The 20275-nt window shown below is 38.8% G+C and overlaps 2 protein-coding genes across 10 annotated transcripts in view; one reads left to right on the top strand and one right to left on the bottom strand.

Moving 5' to 3' along the window:
- Nucleotides 1-20275, bottom strand: part of LOC124185513 (protein Fe65 homolog) — a 193346-nt gene that overhangs the window by 2353 nt on the left and 170718 nt on the right. For 7 of the 9 annotated variants that reach the window (XM_046576369.1, XM_046576368.1, XM_046576372.1 and 4 more), the window contains 8 exons: nucleotides 5839-6051; nucleotides 2595-2833; nucleotides 2396-2514; nucleotides 2195-2307; nucleotides 1432-1630; nucleotides 1212-1339; nucleotides 828-833; nucleotides 235-485 (listed from right to left, as the gene is read on the bottom strand). In XM_046576369.1, coding sequence (XP_046432325.1) covers nucleotides 235-485; nucleotides 828-833; nucleotides 1212-1339; nucleotides 1432-1630; nucleotides 2195-2307; nucleotides 2396-2514; nucleotides 2595-2833; nucleotides 5839-6051 — 1268 coding nt within the window. The remainder of the gene's footprint in view (nucleotides 1-234; nucleotides 486-827; nucleotides 834-1211; nucleotides 1340-1431; nucleotides 1631-2194; nucleotides 2308-2395; nucleotides 2515-2594; nucleotides 2834-5838; nucleotides 6052-20275) is intronic. The other 2 variants (XM_046576371.1, XM_046576373.1) reach the window with 2 other exon arrangements.
- Nucleotides 10534-12475, top strand: LOC124185518. Its single transcript, XM_046576384.1, has 2 exons — nucleotides 10534-11478; nucleotides 11598-12475. The coding sequence occupies exons 1-2, from the start codon at nucleotides 11143-11145 to the stop codon at nucleotides 11622-11624; spliced, it is 363 nt and encodes a 120-aa protein (XP_046432340.1). The 5' UTR covers nucleotides 10534-11142; the 3' UTR covers nucleotides 11625-12475.

Below are 20275 nucleotides of genomic sequence, written 5' to 3'. Positions count from 1 at the left end.
AATGCATTTTGTTTCATTTTATTCCGTTCATTAGTTTAGCCGTATAGCAACAATAAAATCGTCATTTTCTACTGCTCTGACCTAAGAAATCTCCTCACGTACGAGAACTATTCGTGCGAACAGTTGTTTTTTCGATAATTCACATAAATCAGCAGGTACAAATACAAAACGATTAGATTTTGAGGTAGCTTCTGCAGAGACATGATAAAAAAAAAAAATAACTATAATACTTACTGACTAGGGCCTGACCATTTCTGTGGAATCGTCTATGTTCCGTAGGAAGATTAGTCGGTCTAGTTGCCAAACTCGTTCTCCCGTTAATATCAACTGGCTTAGCAAGATTCTGATGAAGCGATCTCTCGATCATAATCTTCTTGCAAATATCGCGAAGGGTGTTGGCGATCGTGCGTGCCGGCATGTCGCAACGAAACACGTGACACATGTGTCTTCGCGTCGATCTGTCTCTGGCGACGTACGCAAAGTCCCTAGGTTTGAGAAATAGAGAAAAATGCGATTAAAACTTCTCCATGTCACAAGGCGTTGCTACATGATTCGAGCCGGAAAATCGAGTAAGTCTCGAAGATCTCGGCCGTGTATATTATTGATTTAATTAGTGCAAAGCACGATGCAGTAATGATTTATAGTCTGGACGGATGTGGCTCCGTTTCCGTGTGTTCACCAAAATGCAGTAAATTGTTTCTATGTTTGTGGGTTAATGCTTTGTTCTGTTTCTCTAAATCCAGCTCGGTTTGCAAGACAGGAGAATAGCAGTTCCATGCAGTTTTCTGAAAAGTCTGTGTCGATGCAGGTTCAAGTATTTGAATTACCTTTCGCTGTTGTGTCCATCCGCGTCAAAGGCAGACATGGAAGAAACATCGAAGTTAATGATCCTTCCGAATTACGTAGCAAGTGATTATAAATGTATACAAAAACTTAATGCGATCGACCGCGACACAGGCGATTATAATGTAAACGAAACGAGTATCTAAACCCGAGCGCTATCAAGCACAGAAATGGTTACATTTGTACACCGATTACTGATCGATACTCCGGCTTCCATGCGACAGAATTGTATGGAACAAAGAGATTCCGAATAAATGTAATTTCCCGATAAAGTGGCGAAAATCATCGATTGTTCAGGTCGACGTTAAAACGCATTGACAATTGAAGATTTATCACTTTGTAATAATGATCGGCAGATTGGTACTCACCGTCCATTGTCTCTTCCAACGCCCCACACTCTGATCGTATGAATGGGCTGAGTATTGAGTACCGTCAGGTTTTCCGGATCTATTAGCTTAAGCGCACCCTCGTCCAAGTCCATAAACAAGTCTTTTCCCTGAGGAGGTCAAAACGGGGTGTATGAATGAAAGCGGCCGGAGGAAAAAAGCATACAAGACGAATGCCGAAAAGGTCTATCCGCACACTCACGTCTCCCCATCTTCCGACAACGTCCAGCAGATCGTTCCTCCCCAGTGACAAATCGACGATGCACTTGTTGACGGCTTTGCTACTTCGCTCCGGGGTCAGATCCTCTTCGGCCACCTCGACCCACCCCAACGAACGGACCGCAAACCTTATTGGCCTGTCTCTGCTCTCGGTGTCGACGCGAGCTGGGTAACTCCTCCGCCTTTGATGGGGCAGATTGAAACTTTTGTAAATTATTGGCTACAATAAAATGGTGGCGGTGAGGGGTTGACGATGCGGGATTCTAGTGAATCGACACGACTTGAGGGGGTATGTGTAGTACACGAGTAAATGGCTGAAGGAATAGACGATTTTTGGGAATTCATTTTCTACTATATCCAAACTATTGTTTTTCATTTTTCCAACAGAATGCCAACCGTTTCGATTTGAAGTTCGAGTTTTATTTCAAATTTGACCAGTTTTTTTAAAAATTTAACAGACTAAAAAAATATGATAATTAAAGAAATAAGTAGGATGCAGCGAAGAGGGCAAACTATCCAACAATAAAGTTGTTTTTTTAGCAGAAGTAGTGCGGGTGATGCAAAACATGTCACCGAGGGAGGTGGTATACATACATAAAAAAAATGTACGCAACTCAAGTCCGATCTGCGTATTTTTTAATGAAACAGACAAACAATCGAATGGAATAATTAGTCGTCGAGCTTTAAGTTCTCAAAATTCATCCACTCTTTCAGCCGTCGTATCCACTTCGAGAAGCGAAACCTACTTGAGAGCTAGATCCTCTTTCCTCTTGTTCTCCAGATCCTGATCAAGGGCAGAGCTTGTGTTGCTGCGGGTGACCGTGTTCACCATTCCGCCGATCGAGTGAAAATTGTTTATCTGAATAAAGTATTCGTAACGTTGTTAACGGCCACCGCTTCCATTACCAGTAAAGTCAAACTTCATTAAGTGTAAAAATTAAACTTACACTATCGTTATCCTTAACTAAACTTCTGCGAGAGTCTGATTTCGAAGGCAGAGGAGCCTCGGGTGGTTCTCTTTGGATGGTGCCGCTTTTTATGTGCCAATAATACGGGCCGTCGTTGTCTGAAAGCAATTCGTAAGTGTTACCAATTAATGGGACGGTAATAGCCCGGAGATTTCGGCCGGCCCTGGGTGGTACCGACCTTCGTGCTTCTCCCATCCCGGCGGGAGATTCTCGTCTTTGTCCTCGGAGTCAACCGCGTCGATGTCCTCGGACGCTGGCAGCTTCTCCGTGCTCGGTTGCAGCGGCAAGTCCTTCTGGTCTTTGTGGTCTTTTGGCTGACGACGTTTTACTGGAACCGCGTAAAGGTCGCTGTTCAGCCCACCTTCCACGTGAGGTATTCCACCCATCTCTGATTCGTTGTCAGGCTTCTCGCAGTAGCTGAAATACGATTTTTAATTGAAAATTTTTCAGTCAACGTATTACGTGGATTTTAGGGAACTCGTTGTACAATTGCGTTAACTTTGACAAGATTCGGGAGAAAATGCGAATTCGCTCGCAAGAAACCTGACTCTTCGGGGTAAAAAACAGTAATCGTCGTCATAAAAAATTTGTGTAAAATGTTGATCAGGTTTCAATTCAGGTTTCAAGTCAGGTTTCAATAGTCTCTTAACTCTTGTGATAAAATATTTTCTTTTTTAATTCGACCAACTGTAAGGCTTTCCAGAAAACAACTACAACCCGACTGAATTTGTATCCAGGGGTAAAAACTTACGCAGGATCGCTAAAAGCGGCAAATTTCGTTGCATAATGTGTAAATAAGAATTATACTTTTGAATATTTGAGACGAAAAAAGTAAGAAAACCCAAACGAAAGCTCTATGCAAAGATATAGATACGAAGTTGCGTAAATATCACAGGCAGTAAGAGGTGGTTATCATAAAAGCGTGAAGGTAAGTATAACACGGCGTCATTTTCAAGAGCTGCATCTGACAGAATGTACCAACGTTGAGCGTGAGTGGAGATAGGAAAGCTCTGGATTCACGCCGAGGTGTATCTACAAGATAAATATGACGATGCTCGGTGTCGGACTAGTTTTCCCGACGTGAAATACAAGCTCCAAAGTTTCGCCGTGGTGCAGCGTCGAGTAATTACCGGGCGCAAATAGAAGGAAACAGCAATTCGGGCCATGGCGGAGGATCAAGGTGTACAGGGTATACTAAGCGGCTAAAGTGAATAAGCGTTAACACAGGCGAAAAGCAACGTCTAAAAGCACCACCTAGCTTTAAACGCCGCCGCAGCCCGATTCGAAAAGAAATTCGACGAACGTACGGGGCGCTCGGGTGGTTGGTCGAAAACTTTTTACTCCAAAGGCTCGCTGTTTTAAATTAGATAACGCCGAAGTTATTGCAGTTTGCATTTTATAAATCTCCTATCACCCGACGCGAACTTCAAGCGTAATTCTATGTTCGGGACCGACGTTTGATTCCGCGTCTCAGATTCATTGCTTTACCCCGCCGAGTCCGATCCTCGAGGGTGGAAAGAAGAGTGAGTATGCACGAAGAATAAAAGTCCAGGGTTTATTGTCGATACTTCTTTCCAGAGGCATGCCAATAGTTTACCGCAAGTTTCACTCTAAAGCTAGATAAGAACGTCCGGGGAGCTTTTATCCGACGACTGGTTTCGATTGTGAAATGGTCTAGGAATCGGCGCGTCGGCACTTTATCGATCACCGATATTGAAATAATTGGACATCGATGCATCAGTGTGCGACGTAAGCTCTAATTCGTACGTCAAACTGTATGCTGCTTTCTACCATATTATAATTACTGATATTGTCAAACAGTGCGACTTGGCGAAGTTTTGCGAAAATGTTTGGAATCGCGTTTGACGAGTTTCAAGAAAATAGCGAAAAGTGAAAGGAAAAACCGCTGACTTATTCGAACCAGAGTCATTCTACTTGCTCTTCATATCCGTAAGTCACCGGAGGATCGCGACTTGTGCCAGTTACAGGGCGTTGAACCGTTTTGCTATTCGCTCACCGCAACCGTTGCTTCGATTACCACAGGCAATACTTAACCCCGACGCAATCTACCGCGTACCTGCAATACACATACCGGGCTCGGGGTTGATAACAGTGGTAACCTGCAGTACTCCTGTTCCATGTACGTATGCATGTATATTTCCCAGACAACCAGGTGACTCGACTCAACTTCCGCTGCGGCTCCATCAGCCGGTAATTTTCAGCCATCCCCTTTCCGTTCCTTCCCTTGCCTATTCGTCCTAAAATAGCCAGCCTACAACCTTTGGCTATACACGAGGGTTGTAAAAGTTTACGAGCTTCGTGTACCGAGAAAATAATTCAACGGGTCATTTGGGTGAACCCAAGGTAGGATTGATTTAATTCTTACGGGACTGCGAACACTTGACGTACACGATTGTTTGTAGAAGTAAGGAGACATCGCTCACCGAGGTTTCACGTTTCGTTGAATTTCGCAAGTACGATACGATGTTACCTACGATTGACACGTCAAATTCGCATTCAAAAATGCTATGTCTTTTTTTTTACATTATTTTGGTACGTGCTGTTTGTCGGTTATCGTAAAGGCCAAGCAACTTGGATTGGCAGTCTTGGATTGCTTAGAGTCGCGATGGTGAAAAGTATGAAAGAGTCACTGTTGGAACATGAATAGTAGGAATGCAAAGAAAGGTAGCGTTGGGTTGCTCGAATTCCGCTGATGCATCGGTAAGCACGAATTAAAGTTCAATACCTATATTATACAAGTACAGGCATGTATTAAGCGTAACGTAGAGACAGACGCAAGAAGAGTATAAACTATGCTGATATACAGAGTGAAAGATATAGACGTATACAAGTAGCCAGTGAAATAGATGAGGGTGGTGAACAGAGAAAGACAGAGAGAATGAGAAACAGAGAGATATATAGACAAGCGACGATAGTCTACAATTAAAGCTCAATGTAACAACGCTGTACAATCGGTACACTGCTGATAATCTCCAACCGCGAGATTGGCAGTTACAGTCTATGGTTAATGCCACAGTTATTCGAGCCAACTGCGAGTAATTACAGAGACTGTGCGTACAGACTTGGCAAAAAGGATCAAGTGCTGCAAAAAACAAGAATCCGCAATTTCTAGAATACACATAATAGTAATGCCACTTGACGTCAACCATAGCAATTGGCATTCCTTCAATTTGTGCTTGTTCCAATTAGACACCGTCAACGACGCAGTTCGATTTCTTTAACGCGGGCTTGGCGAGAATGGCTGTGGACTTTTGGTACTATAGAACCGGTCTTAATAAAATAAAACATTTTTTTTTTTTTTTGGCATCTTGCCGTGTATCCGTTGATCACCAAAATTTGCGCGACGGAAATATCATAACGATCAGCAATAAGAAGGGCGCAACGAAAGTCGAGAAACGTACTCCCTTAAGGTGGCGTTGGCTCTTTCAGTTTGATCTGGACCGCGAGTGCAGCGGATAGATCCGACGGAATCCGTCAATGAGGAGGCGCTAACTTGCGGAGGCAATGTTGGACCCTTTGATCTGTCGGCTCGGTCGAGTACATGAACGTGAGGATTGCCGTTGAGGGTGTCATCGACCAGCGTCGACTCCTCCGCTACACCCTCATTGCTGTACCTGAATCACATGTTTTCATATTACAGATTTACCTGAGTGGACAGCACCAGGGCAAAAAAATATAGTCAGACGAAGAGTCGATATTTTCTTGTAATGTCATTTTTTTTAAATTCCGTCTCTTATTTATTCCTGCATGATAGGTTTGATGAATTTTTTCACAATTTGGCAAAAGTGTCTATATTATAAACACATCACTGCGTGGCGTCGTTTTCGCTAAGTTTGTGAAAAGTGCGGCAATTGGAATTTCAATCGAAGATGGTGTTCAGATTGTGAAGAAAAAAAAAAAAAAAAAAACCGATCAAGAATCATTCGACGAGAAAAGTGGCTCGGATGATGAATAAAAAAAAAAAAAAAACTCCGAATACGAAAAGGAATGTTGAAAATTATATATCCCGTACGGCAATAAACGAAGTTATGGAATATCCGTTTACAGGTATGACAACAAAACGTCGTCTTAAAGCGGCGGTTTCGGTGGTCGTTGAAGCGGGGTCGCGAACCCTGTCAAAGTAATTAAAGGATCAGCTTAAGCGGTTTAGTAATTAGCGTATAAAGTTTAGCGTCGACCTCGAGAGTGTTAGTCGTGGGTATTATGCACACTCGCGTAGTATCCCCATTTCTGTTTTATTAACTATTAACGTCGTCGCGTTTGCTGTAACAGTGCACCGCTTAATAATATATGCATGCACGTGTACTTTGTCACGTGCATCGTGCGAGGAGAAGGAAATAATTTAAGCCGATTAAAACCATGCATCCAGCGGAATGCGCTTCGCCAATAAAATTAACGAGGACTGCACGATATGTGTGCGTGCGGGAAATATGAAGCAATGTTACGTAAAACGACCGAGTTTAAATAAAGGCGTACTTGTCTGCTTTTCAAATAGTTGGGTATACCGATCGGTCTTCTCGTTCCAAGTTCGGTTTTACCACTAGGTGGGTAACTCTGGGGTAAATAGAGAGAGAAAGAGAAAAAAGGATAAGCTACCGCGGTTCCTATAATGGCACTCTCGTTCAAGTGATCGTTTGCAGGACAATGTGAAAACCCCCCTGAACAATTTCGCTCCTTAACGAGGAGCAAAGTTTCCCTTAACTCTCGGAACAAATTAAAGGACTAGAAATGGCAATCGTCGCGCAGTTAATCCACCAGTTTTCAAACACCTTCTGCTCCAGGGTGTATAGGACTGGTTGGCTAACTGGTAAAGGCGCGAGAAAAGGACTCGGGTAAATGGTGGTTAGGGAATGATATTCCCCTGTAGAGAACAACTTCGCAATGTAGAGAATGAGAAGAGAATGGTTCTTCGAATGGAATGGAGGGTTCCGAATGTCTGCAAATATTAAAGAAAAGAATAAAAACAAAAAAGGAGTCATTCGATTCTTGCGTTACCGTGATAAAATCAGAGGAAAGATCAACCTGTTTTGAAATTCCAAACCCTCGAGGAATTATAGAGGAAGATTTTACGACAGAAAATGTCTTACTGCACGGATTGATCACGAAATTATATTAATTGACAACTTGGCAACTTTGCAATTTATAAATTTCCTTCATATTAGGCGATTTTCCCCGTTGTTGGGATCAATTTTATAAATCACTTGTAGACTCGTCATGACAGCGTCCCACCAGTATTAGTGCCAGACTTCGTTTCGAGTTCGTTTCCCCGAGGTATGGATTTTTCAATTATCGCTCAGTTCGAGGGACGAACACTTGAGCTAAACGTTTAGCATTGTTTTAATTCATTTCGGAAGGGTTATAAATTTTATTAAAAGAAACTATCGCACGCTGAGTGTTATCGATCCAATAATTCGCTAATACTATGAACAATCGCCAGATAATTCAGAGAGATCTGGCAACGCGCGAGAGGAATCTTAAATTTGAAAAAGATCGGAACAGGTTATAAATGAGAGTTAAATATTATCACAAGAATTACCTCATCGTTTAGGTAAGCGAGAAGAAATAAACTCGCTTGCCTGGATACTGGGCGTTGGTCTTGACCTGAAATCCATTCGTTTGTAATGGTATTTATAACGAACGTGTAAAAAATTGAGAACTTCTACCGCGCATCCGCAAGGCGATGATGATGATGATGATGATGATGATGATGCCGATGATGACTCGTGAGGCGGATAAAATGTTCACGTTCGGTAGAGGCAGACCTCAAGGTGTTGTTATCGATTGGTGAATGGAAGAAAAAATAAGAAACTCGTTTCCATGCGGAGAGCTACTTTTGCCAGTTGTGGGCCACGTGGTTCCAACGTTTGCATTCGCGCCTCTAGCAAGCTGACTATTAATATTAACTAGGCAAGGCCCTGCGGTGAATGATTCTTAACCGTGACTCGTGACATTTGGAAGGAGCCTCTCGGCGGATCCGCTTCGAAAAGAGGGAACACGAAAATTATCTTCTCGATACACGTGATACACTGCAGATATTTCCAGACAGCCGTTTTCAGGGATACAAAATTGAGGTATTCTTGTCGTTGTCGGTAATTAATTTTTACCGTCTACAGTATACAAGGTCGAAAAAGTATTGAAACAAGACCATGGAAAACAAAAATTCAAGGAGTTTGACCGATAAGCTTGATGTGTCATTGTTTATTTCGTTCGTTGATGAAATATTGGAAATGAAAATTTACCGAAAGATAGGTTTTTGATTCAGCATTTTGGCAAACGATAAAATATCAATACCGTGTCTTCAGAGTTAATGATCGTCAAGATTTTTCAAATGAAATTCGAAGTTTGAACATGTTTTTCCGGCCGAGAGAATATTGCTTGAATGAAACTTGAAGCAACAAATACTGTTTGCACTTTTCAACCCTCCGTTTGATGTCTCCTCAACATTCATGCTACTTTTATCAGAGTATCCGAGTGATACGACGCCAATTTAGGAAATTCATAAGCTTGACTGCAAGCCTCCTGGATCAACACACAACATAACCGAGTCAAGTTGGCACTCAATTAAGGCAGAGCCGATGGCTAATTGCGATCAACGGGGCATCAAATTGGTCGAATGGGTTCGCTCAGGGCGTAGGTAACGTGCCAATTACCAACGAGTATGCCTACTCTGCTTGCAGGGTACGTATTTACGTTGTTTAGCATGCCGCTAATCATTTGAAAGTATATATGTGTACATTGTACTGTATAAACGTCGTGTATTTAGAATAGCCTTCTAAGCATTTCGCCGACTGCAGCATTATATAGATCGGGCTGTGAGAAATCATTTAACGCTCAATTTAAGCCTCGCCGTTATCTTCATTTATCACAAGCGAATTCGGGACTCGACCTTTTACCATGTCAACCTGCATTCACGAATTTTTGTTTCTACATTTCAAGGATCTGGTTGATCGAATAGTAATATCGAGATTTTGCACACGTAGGTTGAATCGATCCAAGTTGAATTTTATCGCCACGGTTAATCATTCTCTCGATAACAACGGAGAAAAATATCAAGAACAAATTTTAAATGCTAAAGTAGATTTTGCACCCAGCTGTAATTAGTTAATCCTCATTTGGGTTGTTCATTGCAAATCATCTTTAATAGGTTCGTTGCTGTTAACCTTCGTCATGTTTGTATACAGAATGTTTTTTTTTCTTTCTCAATCAACTCAGGAGTTGAGGGAAAACTGTATTTCATTGTCAGTTGGTTTGTAGAAAATTTATTAACGGGTGAAATTATAAAAGTCATTAATTATAACCAGGCGATCGTTAAGGCTTCATGCGTTAGTAAATAATACAGCAAAAAATAAATGATAATATTCCGCTTTTTGAGCTTGTTAATGACCTCACGTTCTTACAGTAGGCATTAGCGGTCGGTTTCATCTCTAATTCAATGCAACTCTCTTCAATTACGCCTTACTTGAGTGTCTATTTGATCATTGGTTTATTTCCCAGCCTCCGTTAACCAGCCAATTAATGCAAAATACATTCTACGAACTCGGTTAAGCGCCTCTTCTCTAATTCACCTGTCGCTTAGACAGTAACGAGCTTGTGTAACGATATTACATGCGAGTCACATAGAATATAAAGTAATTCGTATGTACGCGCCTTAAGCACATACAACGTTTCAAAATAAAGGGCAAACGCTTAACTCTAGGTGTCACGTCGGTCAAGATCACCTATCCGGTGAAATAAGTGTAACTCTCTCTCTCTGCGAACCGGGGTCGAAGCGAACGGTCGATATAAAGTCTAGTCCTGTCATATTCACATTCTTATAATTTCGTTAACATTTGGGAAAACAAAACAAGTAAAAAAAAAACAAATTTGAGACGACGATTCATACAAGAAGTGTAACCCAACGGAATCCCAATCTTTCGGAGCCTGTGAGCCTAAAGAACAAATCCAAATATCTGATCGACGAACGACCACGCAGTATAATCGGTGAAGACCGATTCTATAAAAGGAATATCCCAGAACTTCAACATCCATGATCATCTACGGAGCCGTTAGGCCACCTCTTTTCATCAGAGATATTCCGAGCTAAGTCATCGTTTCATTACTGATTTGTAGGTGGATTGTGCCACAAATCTGTAATAGCCTTCTTAAGTCAGTATTTTATATCTTCGTCTGTTAACTTTATTGTAATCTCACCATAATTTAGAGTCCTTTGTCAGTAGATTCATTCTTTCACTAGAATCATTTTTAAATTTGAAGCATAAAGGAAAAGAGAGCCAGTCTTTCGTTAATATGGTACAAAAATTTTACCAGAATAATTATATACAAAACGTCGGTAATCGCATTGAGTAATTTTAACGTGTGAATGAAAGAGTGAATGAGATTTTCTATGATTGCCTGTTCTTTTAAAAGGTTATACCAAAACTCAATAAATCTGTGTTCTACATTGTTTCCTCCTGATTTAATGTATTTTGTTTATTGAATATATCTAGATTTCTAATATAACATAAAATCAAAACGTATCGGTTGAACCTCAAAAAAAAAAAACCGTTACAAAATGGCGCCCGAACATAAAGTTTAGACATAAAGAAAGTAAACATAGGATTAAATTTGAAACTTCGTCGTTGAATGTTTGTATGATTGACCTTAGGTAGTAATTGTAAGAAACATATATTACGCGATAAATAGAAATATAAGAATTTCAAAAGTACATGGCACCAACGATTAAAAGAACACCTGTTAAAACTAGGTCAAGGATCACAAATAAACCAAGGAGGTCAGAACCTGACATATCAAAAGCAGGCAATAGTCAAATACGAAATAATACAGGCGAGATGGAGGGAGAACTGGAGCGTTTGAAGGAGGAAATGGCGAGTTTCGCGGGTTTACGAAATACGATTGAACAGCTACAGGCACAACAAGCAACTAACGCACAGCTGGCAAACGAAGTCGCATTGTTGAAGCTCCAGAACGAACAACAAAGACAGGCTCTTCAACAGATACAGAATCCAGTTCAACAACCAGTTACCAATAACGATCAAATATCGGTGAGTGAGTTAATAGTAAGTTTGCAACGAAGTCACATTGATGCCAAAGCTCCCGAGTTTACAGATGAAGAAGTTATAAATCCTATTGAATATTTGGAAAATTTGGAAAATTATTTCAGGTTAAAATGTGTGAAGGAAGAGTGTAAATTGTCGATAGTCGAAAGTAAATTATCAGGTAGAGCAAAAATATGGTGGGAAGCGAGTAAAGAAACTATCAACACGTATAATGATTTTAAAGAAGCCTTTAAAAATAAATTTTATTCCATTCCAATCCAAGTTAAAGTCAAAACAAAGTGGAGTTCAAGAAGGTATAATCAACAGGATGGTTCACTTCAAACATATTTTTTTAAACAGCTTAAGGAAGCAAAATACCTATTACCGAAACTAGACCAGTTCGAAATAAACTATACCATTATCCAACAATTACCATATAAAATTCGTGATACTCTAGCAACTGTGAATATGGCGGATACAAAAATAATAGAACAAGCTTTATCGCAATTAGATGTAAATTATGAAGAAAGAAACAATAATAAACACAAATATCAAAATCAAAGTAACAACAATCAAGTGAATAATGTAAACAACATGCAAATTCAACATAAACAACAGCAACAGATAAATAATACAAGTAGGCAACAAAATTATCCAAATGCTGCAAACAACTTTTATCAAAATCCTCAATTTGGTACAAACTTATCACCATGGCAATATCAACCGCAAGTTCAAGCATCAACAAGCAACCAAATGAATTTACCAAACGTCAATTATCCACCACCTTATTTCTCAGGAACCAATAATCAGATACAGTCATTACAAACTCAAATGCAAACTAACACCAATAATTTACAAACCAGTCCAAATAGAAATTTAAACTAATAAACAGCTCGATGTGTATAAGTCCGACATCGAGTTGGGATTATGCAAATTTAGTTGAGGACTTAATGCACGAAATTGGTAATGCTGAAGAAAAAATTGAAAGAGTAAAACAAAACTTATCGAATGGTCCGAATGTAGTAATAAATGTGTTAAATTATCGAATGGTAGCTTTATTTGATTCAGGAAGCCAAGTAACATGTATGTCTGAAAAACTATATAAATCTCTCAAAGGTAATCATAGTTTAAATGAACTACCAGTTACAAATGTAGTAGTTTTACCAGCAATTGGGAAAAAGCCCACAGCGGTTAAGCGACAAATTTTGGTTGATGTTCATATAGGATCGCAGAAAATCACAACAGCTTTTTTAATTATACCGCATCTGTCTAGTAGTGTGATTTTTGGTAACGATTGGCTTGATATTAATAAAGTAGTTTTAGATTACGGTCAGAAAACAATTAGTATTAAAGGTAAAGTAATAGCTCCACCACTTTTCTCATACGACCGGGAACCTGCGGAAAGGTTGAGCTCATTTGCACAAAACGCGAAAATATATATCAAAATTTTAAGAACTGAAGATTCAGAAAAAGAACATGAAAAAATAGGTAAAGAAATATTTAAAAAGAATTCAAAGAAAGAGAATAATAATGAAGAAAATAAAAATGATGATGAAGATATAAAAACAGTTTTTGAAAATATCACAACTAAAGATCCTGAATGTGATAATGATGATAAAATGTCAGAAACACATGAAAATGTGATGCAAATTGACAATGAATCTGATTGTGTAGAAGAGAATAAAATTGATGAAGAAACAGAAATAAATTTAAAATATATCTTTGTAGAAAATGATGAAATTGATAAAAATATTTTAGTAGATAAGGAAAATATATGTGTAGCAATAAGTGAATTTGATAAAATTGCATCGGTAGATCAAAGAGATAATCCGAGAAATAATGAATTAGAAAATCTAAATTTGATGTGTGTAAAAAATAATATAAAATGTAATGAATCTGTATTTCAAAATGTAAACGAACATGAACAAAATAACGCAGAAACAATAGAATCACAAGACCATAATTTTTACAAAAAGAATTTAGTTTGCCAGAAAACAGTAGAATCGGAAGATCACAATTTTTTTAAAGATAAATTGGATGAAAATATCGAATCAATTTTAATAGAACAAATTCAAGTAACAAGATCTCAAACAAATGATCAAAACTTTTTCGAATCTGTCCGGTCGATCGCGAATAATCTTATGGGTACAAGTGAAGAGCAAAAAGTTGAGCTGGAAAAATTGCTAATTAAATATGAAAAACTATTTTCAGAGAAAGCCGGATGTACAAACATTTATGAACACTCTATCAAATTACTAAAAGACAAGCCAATCGTTAAAAAATCATACCCGGTACCATTTAAACTTAGAGAAGCAGTAGATGCAGAGATAAAGAAAATGCTTCAAGCAGGAATTATAGAAAGATCAAATAGTCAATACTGCAATCCATTGCGAATAGTACAAAAGAGGGAGAATGGAGTGAGGTTATGTTTAGATGCCAGATATATAAATGACATAATTGAGTCTGATAACGAATGTCCACCACCAATAAATGAATTATTAAGAAAATATCATGGTGTAAAATACATGACATCTACTGATCTAACACATGGATATTGGCAAATCCCGCTAGAGAGAAATTCACGTCAATATACAGCTTTTTTACACGGTGGCACTTTATACCATTTTTGCAGAATTCCATTTGGTCTCAAGACGGCAGGAAGTGGATTCATACGTGCCCTAAATATGGCATTAGGTAATGAATTTACCTCCTTTCTGACTTGTTATATAGATGATCTTTTAATAACCTCAACTGATTTTGATTCTCATATGAAACACCTAAGCCTAATATTTGATCGTTTAATGAAACACAATTTTACACTTCGTCTAAATAAGTCACTTTTTTGTAAGAAGTCAATCGCATTTCTCGGATACGTTATAACACCTGAGGGAGTTAGTCCCAACCCAGACAAAATCAAGGTGATTAGAGATTTTTCCGTACCTTCTGCAATGATAAGCATACTAGATGGGCAAAATATGTCAAAGAAATCGAAAAATTATTAAATTTAACAACACACCATAGCACCGGTTTTATTCCATACGAACTTCATTTTAATAAAACAGCGCATGATGAATTAACAAAAATTGTAAAATTTCCAGACAGAATTGAAAATAGTCACGATATTAAAATATTGTTAGCCAAAGAAAACTTGAAGAAAAATTTTGAATATAGAAGCCGGAATCAAAAATCAATTTCAACTGTAATTTTAAATGAAGGAGATCTAGTTTTACTACGTGTACCATATCCATCCTCCGCTATCGATAAATTAACACACAAATTCTTCCATTTGTTTAAAGGTCCGTACAAAATAAACAAAAAAGTTAATGAAAATGCATATAATTTAATAGATACAAAAAATAAAAACAAAAACTTGGGAACTTTCAATCGTGTGAGTTTACGCAAATATTATCAGCCCACAAATCCAAGTGCTAAATAACAGATAATTTTTTGTAATGAAAATTCACGAAAAACTCGTCATGAATCCTTCAAATGTTCTAATAAGTCCAACATGCATAGATTATAGAATTTTTTAGATGTAAGTCCAGTTAAACAAAATGTTTGCTAAAAGAAAATGTGATTAGATTTTAAAATGATAATTTTAATGATGAATGATGAAGGATGAATGGATTGAATGATTGATAAGTAAGAAGTAATTTAAAGAGAGGTTTTTAGATTTTACTGCAAATATAGGATAACGAGTAATTTTCGATATTTTCGTTCTCACAACAATCTCGAAAATGGGGGGGGTGATGTAACGATATTACATGCGAGTCACATAGAATATAAAGTAATTCGTATGTACGCGCCTTAAGCACATACAACGTTTCAAAATAAAGGGCAAACGCTTAACTCTAGGTGTCACGTCGGTCAAGATCACCTATCCGGTGAAATAAGTGTAACTCTCTCTCTCTGCGAACCGGGGTCGAAGCGAACGGTCGATATAAAGTCTAGTCCTGTCATATTCACATTCTTATAATTTCGTTAACATTTGGGAAAACAAAACAAGTAAAAAAAAAACAAATTTGAGACGACGATTCATACAAGAAGTGTAACCCAACGGAATCCCAATCTTTCGGAGCCTGTGAGCCTAAAGAACAAATCCAAATATCTGATCGACGAACGACCACGCAGTATAATCGGTGAAGACCGATTCTATAAAAGGAATATCCCAGAACTTCAACATCCATGATCATCTACGGAGCCGTTAGGCCACCTCTTTTCATCAGAGATATTCCGAGCTAAGTCATCGTTTCATTACTGATTTGTAGGTGGATTGTGCCACAAATCTGTAATAGCCTTCTTAAGTCAGTATTTTATATCTTCGTCTGTTAACTTTATTGTAATCTCACCATAATTTAGAGTCCTTTGTCAGTAGATTCATTCTTTCACTAGAATCATTTTTAAATTTGAAGCATAAAGGAAAAGAGAGCCAGTCTTTCGTTAATATGGTACAAAAATTTTACCAGAATAATTATATACAAAACGTCGGTAATCGCATTGAGTAATTTTAACGTGTGAATGAAAGAGTGAATGAGATTTTCTATGATTGCCTGTTCTTTTAAAAGGTTATACCAAAACTCAATAAATCTGTGTTCTACATTGTTTCCTCCTGATTTAATGTATTTTGTTTATTGAATATATCTAGATTTCTAATATAACATAAAATCAAAACGTATCGGTTGAACCTCAAAAAAAAAAAACCGTTACACTTGTAAAAACTGTAAGAGCGAAAATTACGTAAGGCAGGACGCATTATTGTGACGCTTGAGAATCGATCGATCTTCATAACCGTTTTTTTTGTTATGTTAATTATTCTGAGATAAACGGGCAGCCGGGCAGAATTGTTGTCATAACGAAGAATCAACGTCCCGGGTCTCATTCACGCGGCTTTTAGGCTCGCCTGCATGATCAATTATGAATTTGCATCGAGTCTGGAGGCTGATAAGTTGCGAAACTGTTACGCGCCGTAAACAGACGCAGTGATTTACTTGGACAGCTGGAAGTCCGGCTGCGAAGAAAATTTCAAAAGCAGGCCTCGCGATGCTTTGCATAAGACAGAAAAAGAAAGAAATCACAACGGGTCTTTCGGTTGACGGAATCGTCACCGAGACACCGCCAACTACGCAGTTTCCACAATCTGTCACTCTTGCTTAAATGCTCGGTTAGCATTGGAGACAGAGATGTATTATGAGGTGTGTGCTGCATGCGGAGTGACGGTTCACAGTTACCTCAAGCAGGTGTCAAGACTTCATATTATTATACTGTTTTAGCCTGTCGTTGATTTGCATGGTTACCAGCTGATCCCAGGTTTCGAGACATTCTGAGCAATTTTGACAACATGCTACGAGTCGAGTGTTATTTTCTTGATTATCGCAACCACGAATTTCAGCAAGAACCGCAGCTTTTTCGAATGATTGATCTGTAAAAAGTGTTTCTATTGCATTCATTTTTGCTCTCGGTTTCAGAAACGTTGAACGCATAGAGAAACGAATAAAGCGGAAAGCTGACAAAATGACATAATTTGTAAGCTATAAACTTGTACGGTTAGTATGCAGATCTTACGTATAGTTATCTACGCTAAGTCATCCCTCATAAATATTCCATGAGTCCACACACATACACACTGTGTATATTTGTCCTGTACTTTTATTGCATCGACCTATGCAATCTTCGTCCCCCCGCCGATAAAAGATAAAAGTGAAGTAATCTACAAGAGCCTGAAATAATATCTCCGTACAAACGAGAAAACAGTCATGCACTTATTTTCGTTTTTCCTTTCTCTAGCCCTGAAAGTAATAAACGAAGCCAACCACGTGAGTGAAAATGTACATATACATTCACGGCTATCGAGTTTATAAGTACGTACTTGAAATCGCGTAAAATCAGCGATAAAACAGTCGTTCGCACGTCGCGGACGGCGCGTCGAGTTTCGGGAAATTTTAACCGCTGCTCCAATAACAGAGTGAAGGAGAAAAATGTATCGGAACTAGAGAAAAAAAAATAAACAATATATATATATATATATATTGTAACAAAGGGTGAAATCACCCTTCTTACCCCCTTTTAATGATCTAGTAGTCATCATAGATAAAAGAAGTTTATAAACCTCTTACGTGTTTAAAAAGAATAAGGTTGCTGCGTCAACCAACATTATTATAAAAACAGTCTTCTTTCAGACTTTAAACTAGAAACACGTACTCTGCTATTAAAGCTTTTTCACAACATTTTATTTGCGCCTTTAATTCGTCTCATCAAATAAGCTCACGAATCCTTACTAATTTTTGCAACGTCATAGAACGTTACAATGTATACATATATACATGTATCAAACATCGAATAAATGGAAGAGAGAAGACAACCCTGCTATATTATTAAAAGTGTTTGATACTATTTCGTATTATCAACTAGAGGCAATTATGTATGCGTATAAGACCGATAAACCGATCTATCGAAATTTCGAAATTCTAAAGCATTAGAGGCAACAATAATTCATGATCATTTTCGGCCGCTTCAATGTACTTTTGCGGTTTCTTATCCGGAGATATGAATTCATGACGCGCAGGGATGACGCCTCGTCTTTGGGTGATGGGATGTCAGTCCAGCTCTGGTGACGTGACAGCAAATGTCAGGAATAATATTATTTTCTTTACGAAATTTCTCGCGGACTTGGCTCGGATGCGGCCAAATACACGTAAGTTCCTTAATTTAGAAATATGCTACACCCGCACTGTTGCCTTTATTCACGGTTAAACATTTTTTTCTTCTTTTTTTTCTTTCAGTAAGGGGTCTGCAGAGGGCTGCCAGTGTTCGTTTATTCAGTCGTAACGTTCATGTCGGTGATTAACTTTGACACGGTTTGAGACAACGCGTCGCGGGTTGTTTGTCTCCGGGCAATTTTAGGGAGCTGTATAGCTAGAAGATGGCGGTATGCAAAGCATGCTGCGAGAGATACGTGCCTAGCCACTGCTGGTGCACGCGTTGGAACTTTGCCGGTTTAAAAGGTAAATTCTGACGCGAGTTTTGCACGTCTAGATTTATTACTCTTCGCGAGAAAAATCGTTTACTACAATCTAGGACTGCGCGTATGTGTATGGGTTTTGTATATGCGTACATTGTACCCACTGCACGTATTGCGTACAGTACGATCGATGAATACACGGACCTGCATATATTTCCACCCAAATGTCGAACTCTGGAGAAATTTTCTCGGAAAGTTCGAGATCGTTTAGATGAGTTATTTTTCAAACATTTCACTGGAAAGTTACAATTTGAAAGGAAAATAATCTCAAGCTAGTGCTTCGTGTTTATTGGAGTTCGTTAAGGGAGAACTTGTTGAATTTAACCTGTGAATTTTTCAACAAATTTAGATGGTAATTTTGTTTTTATAAAATTCCAACAAATATTTACGCTGAAGCCTTATAAACGGGCTTACGAATTCCAAATAATTACTCAACTTTTGTGGAGTTCTTTTGGGGTTCAAACATTTTTTAAGAAACTTAGTGTCAATTCAACACAGAAACAAAGCTGTCAATTAGTCGCATAAAACATGAAATTTATACAAATCCAAGATTTTATAATTCTTTTCTTGTTTGCCATATATGCGCGAAAAAGTGAACAATACAACAGAAAAGAAAATATCAACCCAGAGGGAGTATAGTCGAAAGTTTTGCTCGGGAAGGGTGACAATTTTCAATAGAAAACTTTCCTCCCTTTCACACGATTCAAGATGTACGAAATTCGAACAAATATATTGTCCGACGAAATTGAATCGCGACGCTCCGCAGCGGAGCAACGAAAACATGTTAATATCTCGAAGAAGAGGAAACGCCGTTGATAGAGGGTAAAATAGGCCAGTTTCATGAATATTGGAACACCGTGGGTTATTGTATGAAAACACAAATGGTATAAACGAGCGTAGAGAATTTTGGATAGATACGGAAAGGCGTGGGAATCGACACGTGGAGCGGCGTCGCGACGCTGGAGAAGCGTGATCGCATTTTACGACAGAAGTTAGATTAAAATCTTGGCAGGATGAGAGAGTTTGGGGCGACAGGCGATCGTAAAACCTCAGGAATACGCCGCGGCTTGCCTGAGAATGTCGCAAGGACGGACCTTAAAAAGTAACCGGGCCTATCTATTGCCAATTTGGGCACAGATTCGTGGTGACCACCCTTGGATTCATTACCGCGGGAAGAAGGTTGTAGAGAATAAGAAAAAAAAAAAAAAGAAATGGGGTAAGAATACGAAAAAGGTGACGAAAGAATCGGGGCAAATTTGAGATAGGCGGTTGTCACACGAGTCAATACGAAATTAGGTATACAAAAGTGTATAAAAAATAATCATTTCTAATTAGATCGGGTAAACGGTCATGTTTATTTTACTTCAAACAATCAAACACGCAGTATTTTAATATTTCTTAAACGTCCTCAGCCTGATTCGAGTTTATAGACAGAATTGACCGGCTTGAGATGCGATGTTTGTTTCAGGTTGTTTAAAGCTGCGCTTGCAAACAGCGGTAAAAAGACGGCTCAAAGAACTTGATCGTTGCTTTTCTCTCTGGCTGTCAAAGAGCAGTAATTTCGCGTGCATTATTAGGGGAAGAAGCAGCCCGCCGGTAACGATGCGTCGACTTTCACCGCGGGGTTTAGAAAGGACGAAGAGCGTGAAGAGCATAATTTGGAAGGAGCTTCCAGCTCCTGGGTCGCGTAGAAAAGTCACCCGGTGTCACGAAAAGAAAATGGCGAAGGGCGGTGGGGAGGGGGATGAAGATACCACGGGCACATGTGGTACATTCCATTTCAAG

Source organism: Neodiprion fabricii, chromosome 6 (genome assembly GCF_021155785.1).
Source record: "Neodiprion fabricii isolate iyNeoFabr1 chromosome 6, iyNeoFabr1.1, whole genome shotgun sequence".
Classification (NCBI taxonomy): Eukaryota; Metazoa; Arthropoda; class Insecta; order Hymenoptera; family Diprionidae; genus Neodiprion; species Neodiprion fabricii.
The sequence above is the reverse complement of the archived record's forward strand: the minus strand, read 5'-3'. Positions and strand labels throughout refer to the sequence as shown.

Coding starts and splice junctions, on each gene's coding strand:
- LOC124185518 (XM_046576384.1), top strand. CDS start 11,143: ATGGCACCAACGATTAAAAGAACACCTGTTAAAACTAGGTCAAGGATC. Junction 11,479..11,597: donor CCAATAACGATCAAATATCG/GTGAGTGAGTTA, acceptor AAATTATTTCAG/GTTAAAATGTGTGAAGGAAG.